Source organism: Dipteris shenzhenensis, chromosome 9, assembly GCF_047967505.1.
Source record: "Dipteris shenzhenensis isolate YYH24624 ecotype China chromosome 9, Dip_SZ_1.0, whole genome shotgun sequence".
Lineage (NCBI taxonomy): Eukaryota > Viridiplantae > Streptophyta > Polypodiopsida > Gleicheniales > Dipteridaceae > Dipteris > Dipteris shenzhenensis.
In genome coordinates this window covers 179,585-188,753 of record NC_141604.1, presented here as the reverse complement: position 1 = coordinate 188,753, position 9,169 = coordinate 179,585, and the positions used below count along the sequence as shown (strand labels likewise).

General features: G+C 41.5%; 1 protein-coding gene and 3 pseudogenes across 1 annotated transcript; 1 reads left to right on the top strand and 3 right to left on the bottom strand.

Moving 5' to 3' along the window:
- Positions 1 to 416: 416 nt before the first annotated feature.
- LOC147898032 (uncharacterized) lies at positions 417 to 2,608 on the bottom strand (annotated as a pseudogene).
- Positions 2,609 to 2,672: 64 nt separating this feature from the next.
- LOC147898031 (uncharacterized) lies at positions 2,673 to 3,316 on the bottom strand (annotated as a pseudogene).
- A 101-nt stretch (positions 3,317 to 3,417) lies between these two features.
- Positions 3,418 to 4,551, bottom strand: LOC147898030 (uncharacterized; annotated as a pseudogene).
- A 2,207-nt stretch (positions 4,552 to 6,758) lies between these two features.
- LOC147898029 (uncharacterized) lies at positions 6,759 to 7,895 on the top strand. The gene is made up of 3 exons (XM_087378747.1): positions 6,759 to 7,199; positions 7,291 to 7,402; positions 7,732 to 7,895. The coding sequence occupies exons 1-3, from the start codon at positions 7,032 to 7,034 to the stop codon at positions 7,893 to 7,895; spliced, it is 444 nt and encodes a 147-aa protein (XP_087234873.1). The 5' UTR covers positions 6,759 to 7,031.
- The last annotated feature ends 1,274 nt before the right edge of the window (positions 7,896 to 9,169 follow it).

Sequence of the window (9,169 nt, the reverse complement as noted above, 5' to 3'; positions counted from 1 at the left end):
CACACGTTGCATACACGCGATAAGTTACGGGCACGTGTATGGTTGCGCATGTATATGATAGTATTGGGCGCGTGTATATGTGCATCTAATTTTGCATGTATATCTGCTTTTAAAAATGCGTATATCAAAGCATGTATATACGCATAAAACTTGTGTTATAGATGTAAATATACACGTGTTATTAAATACGCAATAGCAGAGAAAATCATTTCTTTAAGAAAAATCCCATACCTTTATTTTAAATAAACCATCTTCTTTAAACCATCTCATAGTGCATTACAGTATATATCATTACACAATCCCACTAAATGCATTTACAACAATTTATATTCAAAAACAAATCATGAGATGATACTTAAAAGACAACATATACAAGAGAATTGTCATCAATTTAGAATGATACAATGATGGATTGGTTAGGATTCGATCTCATCTTCAATGAGATCCATCCTTGCCAAACGATCAACATCAATATCCATTTGATCAATTTGTAAGGCTATGATTTAATTTATTCCACTGTCGATATTCTGTCCATTGATAATGGTACCGATGCCCCGATCATCCTCATCAACATCACCATCATCATCAATGGTAGGGTCATCCTCATGATCATGAGAAATGGCACGCTCATCCTCATTATCATGAGGATCTCTTATTTCTTGATCATCGATCACAACATCTTCATTGGCATGTTCGACATCATCTTCATTGCGGCCTGCTACATCCTCCATATGCTCCATATCAGTGAATGTATTGTACATCACTTTGGAACGTGGTGCAACAGGGATGACATGCCACCATTTAGTGTCATGCACCATTGGTCGATAGATAACCTACTCAAATATACATATTGCAGTTAATTAGCATATCAAAAGTCAAGGGGTACGTGAGCTTAGATATATATGTACATAAAACACATTGATAAAAAAATATTGCATACCTGCTCACATTGTTGTGGCAATATGAGCCTATCTTTCTTTGTTTGCCAAAACTTTGTAGAGTCAAAGTTACATAGCCACTTTCATGGCGTTTTATCGTTGCATTAGGTCCTTTTTCCACCACGTTCATTTGCCATTTTACATCCAAAACATACACAAAGAAGCGACGAAAGTCAAGCCTAAATATGTCTTGGATTGTGCCACAATAATCATCCACTTTTCCATTGGCTCCCTCAAAGCTACTAATGACACCGCAATCTTGTGTATTCCTCTTATCATCAATTCTTTGTGTTTGAAAATGCTTTCCTTCACACCGTATAGCAGTGCACATAGTGCACTGGACCAAAATAGAAGCAATATTTGTGTAAGCAATGTGAATAAATATTAAAAGAAAATCACTTACAACTAATGTAAAACGTTAGTTCCATGTACCTTTAACATGCATCCTCGCGCATACTCCCATTCTTCTGCCGTGATATGCAGCCCCTCGTCTCTCTCTGCTCTGTTGCTAGATGCTTAGGGTATGCCTTACGAGAGCCATGTTGCCTCCGAAAGAGAGCTCCTTCTGCTTGCCTTCTTGTCTTTGCATCCTCATATCTTGTAACCCATCTGCTCATCACATCACTATTAAGGATGCAAGTGAAATTAAGATCATCAATCAATGCTTTGTCAATTACTTTACTCTGTCCTTTTCCTTGAGGCACAATAGAGGTCATCCTCAAGTCCTCTTCATTGCTCCATAGTCGCGGCAAAGAGTTGTCCACTTGACCAAGAAATTCTAAAATATATACAAGAGATTCTTGTATCAACCAACCCTCAGCCATGCTTCCTTCGAGCCTTGCACTTTGTCTCACAAAGTCTTTTAAGGTCTTCATGAAGCGCTCTAGAAAGAACATCCAATGTGCATGCACAGTGCCGCATAAAGCAATTTTGTCCACCAAATGCACAATGAGATGTAGTTGGCTTGTGAGAATGGTTCGCGGAAAAGTTTCCTCTATCAAACAAACCACCTCCACTGCCATAACGAGCGCATCATCCAACGTGGCTAGATCAATTACTTTGGAGCTAACATATCTGAAAAACAAATGAATAGTATGTTATACCTCATGCACGTCATTTTGAAAAACTATCAAATCAAAGTGCAAGGTATAATGAAGGGTGATTTGACAAGGGTTTTACATACCTCACAAGCTCACCCATCTTATAAATACATTTTTTCAAACTCTTGTTTGCACAATGGTCGATGCTAGTCGGTAGTATGAACTGCACACATAAGAGCACATGTATATATGGTTGATGGCATTACAAAATTTAATTTCAACGTACAAGACTTGGAAAACACTTACTTGGAGCATCTTGTGCCAATCGTGGGACTTCAACCCGTATAGTTGCTCAACACCTCTTTTCTTAGTGGTTGTGAAGGCTCCCTTCAATGATCTCATGCATCCAATGGGAGTACGCAAAGTAGTGATGGCCTGCTTTACCTGCTTCTCCTCCTGCTTTGATATAATCCATGGTGCACATGGAAGACAAACGTGCCCATCCTCCTCTCGTGGCCAAGCTTGACGCATCCGTCCTGCGACGCGCAAGTCCTCCCGTATGCTGACATTGTCTCGTTTACCAGTAACATGTTCCCAAATACCAAATGCCACATTCTTGAAGATGTGCATGGGATCAAGAAGATGGTTGATCTTAAGATGGGTCCAATATGGTGGCCTGAAAAAAATGGAGTACCTACACAAGAGATGCCGAACAAGATTGCTCTATGTGATCTTTAATCCAATTAGAGACTACACAAAACAAGATTGAAAAACATTACTGTGCTTATTCAAGCCATCTGGAGGAAGAACATTTGTAGACTCCCAAATGCGCTTCCAATCTTTTGCACGAAGTATTTGTGGAGGAAGGTTACTCGTACTAGCAACATATTTAGGATGATCTGATGGGAGAAATCGATGATGATTATCAAATACGATCTTACATAAACCATCATCATACTCATGTACTAATGAAGGGCCACAAAAAGGACATGCATGCTTACCCGATGTTTTCAAACCTATTAAAATATAAATAAAAGTTAGAATAATAAAGTCAATAGTTATAATAAATACAACCAATAGTATTAGAGTAGAGAGGTGATTTGAATTCTTACCAGAACAATCGCTGTATCCTGGAAAGTCATGCATTGTCTACATACACTCTGCTTTCGAGTCGAAGTGTTAAGAGGAGGGAGGCCTACTAACATCCACCACTACAACACCTCTCCATAGTTCCTCCAACTCATCAATCAATGGTTTGAGGTAAACATCCATGTGCTTTACTTTATGTTTCTCTGAAATTAGAAGGGATAACATAAGATGTCCCTTCTTGATCGCCATTGATGATGGAAGGTTGTAATTCACCAATACAACTGGCCACACATTGTGTGCGGTACTTTTCAAACCAAATGGATTCATTCCATCCATACCTAGGCCAAGTCTCAAGTTTCTGGGCTCTGTTTTAAAGCTGGGCCACTCATCTTCAATATGCTTCCAAGCAGGAGTGTCTGCGGGAATTCTCCACATGCCATCATCCAATCGATGTGACGAATGCCATGACATGAGATCATCAGCTATGGATTTGCACTTGAACATGTGTTTGATGCGAGGAATTATAGGAAATTGTTGCAAGACTTTACGAGGTACATCAAAAATCTTCACATCTGTTCTATACCTTGCTTCACCACAAGTGGGACAATGTCGAGCCTCCTTATGCGTCCCATGAAAGAGAACGCAATCATTGACACATGCATGTATGCGATCATAATCCAATCCTCCAAGAGATGTCACATAGCGCCTCGCTATGTCTCTTGAGGTGGGTAGTCTATTCCCCTTTGGAAGCATATTTGATAATAGCCTGCATTCCATATCATCAATTAACGATTAAAACATATTGAGTTTTATTCATTGCGAAACCCTTAACCACTTATTCAAATTAGAATGCTTACTTCAATAATGGACTTGCATTGCTCCCCATCCATAAAATGTCTATAAATTTAGTAGTTCAAGTGAAGCATGTAAAATAGAGAATGTGCACCCTTCAAATACCGGTGTCGACGAAGCCTTGTAAAGATGCTCTTGTTCTATATCATCGTCGTCCATACCTTTGGGATCATCCCTAAAAAGATGCCGCACCATATCATCAAACACTTCCTCTTCCACGACTTCGTGGGGCGCAGGGCTATTGTCTTCCTTTTCCCACTCATCTCTGACAATAGATCCCGAAGCTCCAGCATAATCTCGTAGACGCTTCGCATGCTCACGCCGAGCGTAAGCCACCATGTTAGGGTGTGATACTGCATCATGCTCCAATTAGAGTATATATATTACAACTCCATTAATTTGGACACCATGAGTCATTTGGATACTATCAATTTACATCTACTCACCTCTAAACCTGTTTGATTCCATTCTTCATACATGGAGATGTGATTCAAGATAATTCGACGTGCTCGTACAATGCATCCTTGACATCGATTACACATACACTTGATTCTTTGTGCCAACCACATATCGCGATTATGGTGACGCATTGTCTCATCCTCACCAGAACTGCTTGAGGAGTTTGATGACATCCTGTATACAAAACAATAAACACAAAATCATAATCAATTTTTTAATTGAAGTTTAAAAAGACTCTGTATCATGTGTATGGGCGCAGTTAGACTGTGTGAAATTGCATGTACCAGTGCGGCTACGCTGTGTGAAAATGCATGTACACACGTGACTATGCTGTGTAAAAACGCGTGTATACACGCATCTATCTTCTATACACACGAAGATACACACGCTTTTACCCGCGATGGTCTGTGTCAAACCTAAAACAAAACCCGCTGCCTACCCCAAATACCTTTCATTTTCACTTCTTTCCTCTTCTTCGTCACCGCCAAATCTTCTATCATCCAACAGACAACGAAAGGCAAGTGCAAGGAAGATCACATGGGTGAAGGAAACCTCAGCACAAAGGCCAAAAAGAAGACTCACTTTTCCAGAGGTGAGTCAGTTTGTCCTTTGTCTTGTCTCTTTCCTTCCTTTTCTTTATGCAAATGTCTCTTTTTCTCATGAAATTGTCTCTCTCCTTTGTCCTCTTTCTTTCTCTGCACTTTGAGTAATCATTTGTGTACTTTTGCATACAAGAATGTCAGTTTGGGGTGATGTTTTAAGGATGTTTGTCGGTGGTCGGCAATTTTTCTCAAAATGTGATTGGCAGGTCACATGTAGCAGCGCGTGTATTTGTGCGTGTAGTCTGTCTACATAGTCTGTTCATGCGGATATACACGCATTTTTTGACAGATGCATACACGCGTTCCTTGATAGGTGCATACACGCGACTATGCATTAGTTTCTGTCTTCGTTTTTTGCTTCTTGCCTGCACATGTTTTGATTTTGATTTCATTTTTGTTCTTTGTTAGTTGCACAGTAGATTCGTTATAAAAGGAGAAAGGTAGAGGAGGTAAGGAAAGAAAGGGGAAGGTAAGGGAAGATAAAGAAGAGAAGCTAAGGGGAAGCTAAGGGGAGAAAGAAAGAGAAGAGAAGATAGGAAGTAAGAGGGGAAGAGAAGGAAGAGAAGGTAGGAAGAAGAGGGGAAGAGAAGGTAAGGGAGTAAGGAAAAGAGAAGGTAAGAAGTAAGAGGGGAAGAGAAGGTAAGGAAGAGAAGGTAGGAAGTAAGAGGGGAAGAGAAGGTAAGAAGTAAGAGGAGGAGGTAAGGAAGAGAAGGAAAGAAGTAAGAGGGGAAGAGAAGGTAAGGGGAGAAGGTAAGGGAGTAAGGGGAAGAGAAAGTAAGAAGTAAGAGAAGGAGGTAAGGAAGAGGGAAATAGAAGGTAAGGGGAGAAGGTAAGGAAGTAAGTAAAAGTAAATGAATCAATGAGATTAGATGCTATGTTTTTTTTGTGTGCAAATTCTTCATGGATCCAAGTTCTTCATCCGATCCATTTGCGTACGGCATTTGGTTTGCAGAGATGCTAGCTCATTTTGGGCACCAACCTGGCCCAGTAGAGCTGATAGAGTATATGTATGACCATCCTCCTCCTAGATTCCCTGGTATGGTCACCCCACTTCCTGAGTGCCAATGTCACTCCACTGTCGTCTGCTGTGCCAGCGAGTCCAGCGAGATGGCATGCTTCTCCTCTCTCACGCCCATCGAGGAGACATAACCCTTCCCAGACACACTCACGCACCCCCTCCCAAGCACCGTCAGTTAGGGCTCACAGCCACCATCACGTACTCCCTCACAGCCACCGTCACGAACTGTGTCACGTGCACAATCCCCCAATCCTGACTCCACCCGTAGTACAGAGCAGAGTAGAGCTGATAGAGTATATGTATGCCCATCCCCCTCCTAGATTCCCTGGTATGGTCACCCCCCTTCCCAAATGCCAATGTCACTCCACTGTCATCTGTGCCTGTGAGTCCAGCGAGACGGCATGCTTCTCCTCTCCCACACCCATCGAGGAGACATACCCCTTCCCAGACACACTCACGCACCCCCTCCCAAGCACCGTCACGTCAGGGCTCACAACCACCATCACGTACTCCCTCACAGCCACCATCACAAATTGTGTCACGTGCACAATCCCCCAGTCGTGACTCCACCCGCAGTACAGAGCAGAGTAGACACTGCAATAGGGAGAGTGGGAGTGGAGGATGCGTCGGGTGCTTTGGAGGGGGAAGTGGTAAAGCACGCGGTGGGAGAGGAGTTAGAGGAGACAGTGAGGATGAGGAGGAGGTGAGAGAGCTGGAGGCAGAAATATACTATGATGTGACAGATAGGGGTGGGATAGTGATGGATGCAAGGGGGAAAGAGGTAATGGACTACATGCGTGGGGTAGTGTCAAATTTATGAAGAAGTTGTTTTATTAAATTTAAAGATCAAAATAGTTGATTAGTTGGAGAGGTGATAGAGGCTATACACAGTCGGTACCCCAATCCCCCACATGCGACATTCTCGGATGTATGGGGAAGGACGCGAATAAGGGAGATCTTAAGTAATAAAAGATCTCACCTTAAGAAACTCGCGTATGATGATCGAGCAAATCAAGAGGCGGGTGGCTATCCCATGGAGAAACCTACCACTGCCCACAAACGTGAGTGGAAGGAGGTAAAGAAACGAGCAGAGGGTGGCGTGAAGAGCAAGCAACATGTGGGGGCACGACGCATCCAGATGGAGACCATTGGGTCTTCACATTTCGGATCTGGAGGCGTCAAGTCGTGGGAGACAAAGTTTGTAAGTATCTTGTCACCTTATTTGATTTTTTACTTAATTAATTGATTGTATGATTGTTTTAATCTTACAAATTGTGTTGATTATGTTACAGCGATGGGTTATGGGGAGGAAGCACACAGCCCATGAGACTGCATATGCTCGACGGCATAGCAGACGTGACACATGGGCCCTCTTCAGAAGCCAGGGACGTATTACAAACGCGTATACCAAAATTTGATTATTTCTTTTGGCACGTAAAAAATGCTCTCTTGATTGATTCTGTTCAAGGTTGCGATTTACCTGCAAGAATTCACGATTTCTACAAATCGTTTTCTTCCAATGGAAAGACTGAAAAATACTCCATGACTAATGCTCATGGCAGAAATACATCATGCAAAGCATGAGAAACAAATAGGCAATCAAAGTGTGCAATATCTATCCAAATACTAGCCAGTGTGTTATCAGTCGACAGGTACTTGAAAAATCTAAACGAATGATTTAGGTTTATTAAAATTTAAATTACATATATATATACTTATATATGATATCTTACTTGAACATGCACAAGCTGCTGCACCTGCTGATGCTCCTGCCGCTGAAGATCCACCTGCCTCCGCCGCCGCTTCTCCTGCTCCACACTACACATCGGACATGTATACCAATGTGAGCACATCTCATACTGGAGGGAGTGGCTCGTCATCATCTGAGTCTGAGTAGTACTCAAACTCATAGTATCACATCCGTATTGTGGATGTGATTGATTGATCCATCGATTTATTTTAGCACACCTCAAATTTTGATAGTATTGCATTCATGTTTGTCTTGAATCGTGTATTGATAATGTTTGTATTCGTGACGTTCTTGATTCGTGTCTTGACAATGCACAAAATGTTCTCTATGGATGGTGCCATGCACCTAAAAAAAATTTTAGAGAGTGCTATTTGGTGCTGTAATGCTGGAATAGCATTCAGGCACCAAATAGCACTCTATGGATTTTTTATTTTTGCTCTCTGTTCACGTGTATATGCACGTAAAGTTTGTCAAAAATGTGTGTATACGTGCAAGAGCTCTATTAAGAACACGTGTATTGGCGCAACAACACTAGTAAAATGCGTGTATAGACCCGTGTATAAGCGCATTTGTGGTGGCTCATACACGCGCTTTTACACGCATGTCTGTGGCCGAGATCATACATGGGCCCGCTACTTTTTTTTCACAAGTCATTTTACGCGGCTAGCAGCGCAGGTATGAGCCCGATCCCTTGTAGTGGATTCTCTGAATCTTCTTGATGCGCATCAAGCCTATGTAAATGGTGCTTGATATGTTTGCGACTGATGTTAGGAATTGTCATACATTTTTCCACATTGTATCCATGCTTCTTTTTTTGACTTCACATCCTCGACCTCTAGCAATCAATAATGCTACTCACTTCTATTTTAGCTAAGATGTCGTTGTTGGGAACCCATTCTCATTTCTTTAGCAAACAACCATTGTAAGGCTCTTTCAGTGTAAACATTTTTGGTAGACCTTTAGAGGGTTTTGGTTCATAACACAAAGCTATGAATCTAGTGGTTGTTCCCTCTTCATCCTTGGATATCTAAACAACCTTTGCTACCCAAATCAGTCCACCTTGGTTATTTGTCTCTTCTTCGTCATTTGTTGCCAAAACCGCAATGAAATTACCTTCTTGGATTTCATGAGATGGTATAAACTCTGGCAAAGGCTTATCACCCTTTTGTCCACAAAATTTGCAAGGCATAAGTAGTTGTTGAGCTTCTTCCATGACTATGGTTGTCGTGCATCTAGCAATTGAAGACCCTACAGTGCCACATAGTTGTGGCCAAAACAAATCACAATACTCAATGCTCAGCAAGTGCTCTTGTTCTTTCAAATAATTAACAAGCAACTCGCTTGACTTGATTATCTTATCATTCTTTTTGGACTACTCCAGATATTTTTGTGTGATACTTTTAACGTGATTGATGAATGCT

What these genes read in the sequence shown, in the direction of transcription:
- LOC147898029 (XM_087378747.1), top strand. Translation starts at nt 7,032, where the DNA reads ATGGAGAAACCTACCACTGCCCACAAACGTGAGTGGAAGGAGGTAAAG. An exon ending in AGTCGTGGGAGACAAAGTTT is followed by an intron (nt 7,200 to 7,290) that starts GTAAGTATCTTG and finishes ATTATGTTACAG; the next exon opens with CGATGGGTTATGGGGAGGAA. An exon ending in GGGACGTATTACAAACGCGT is followed by an intron (nt 7,403 to 7,731) that starts ATACCAAAATTT and finishes ATGATATCTTAC; the next exon opens with TTGAACATGCACAAGCTGCT.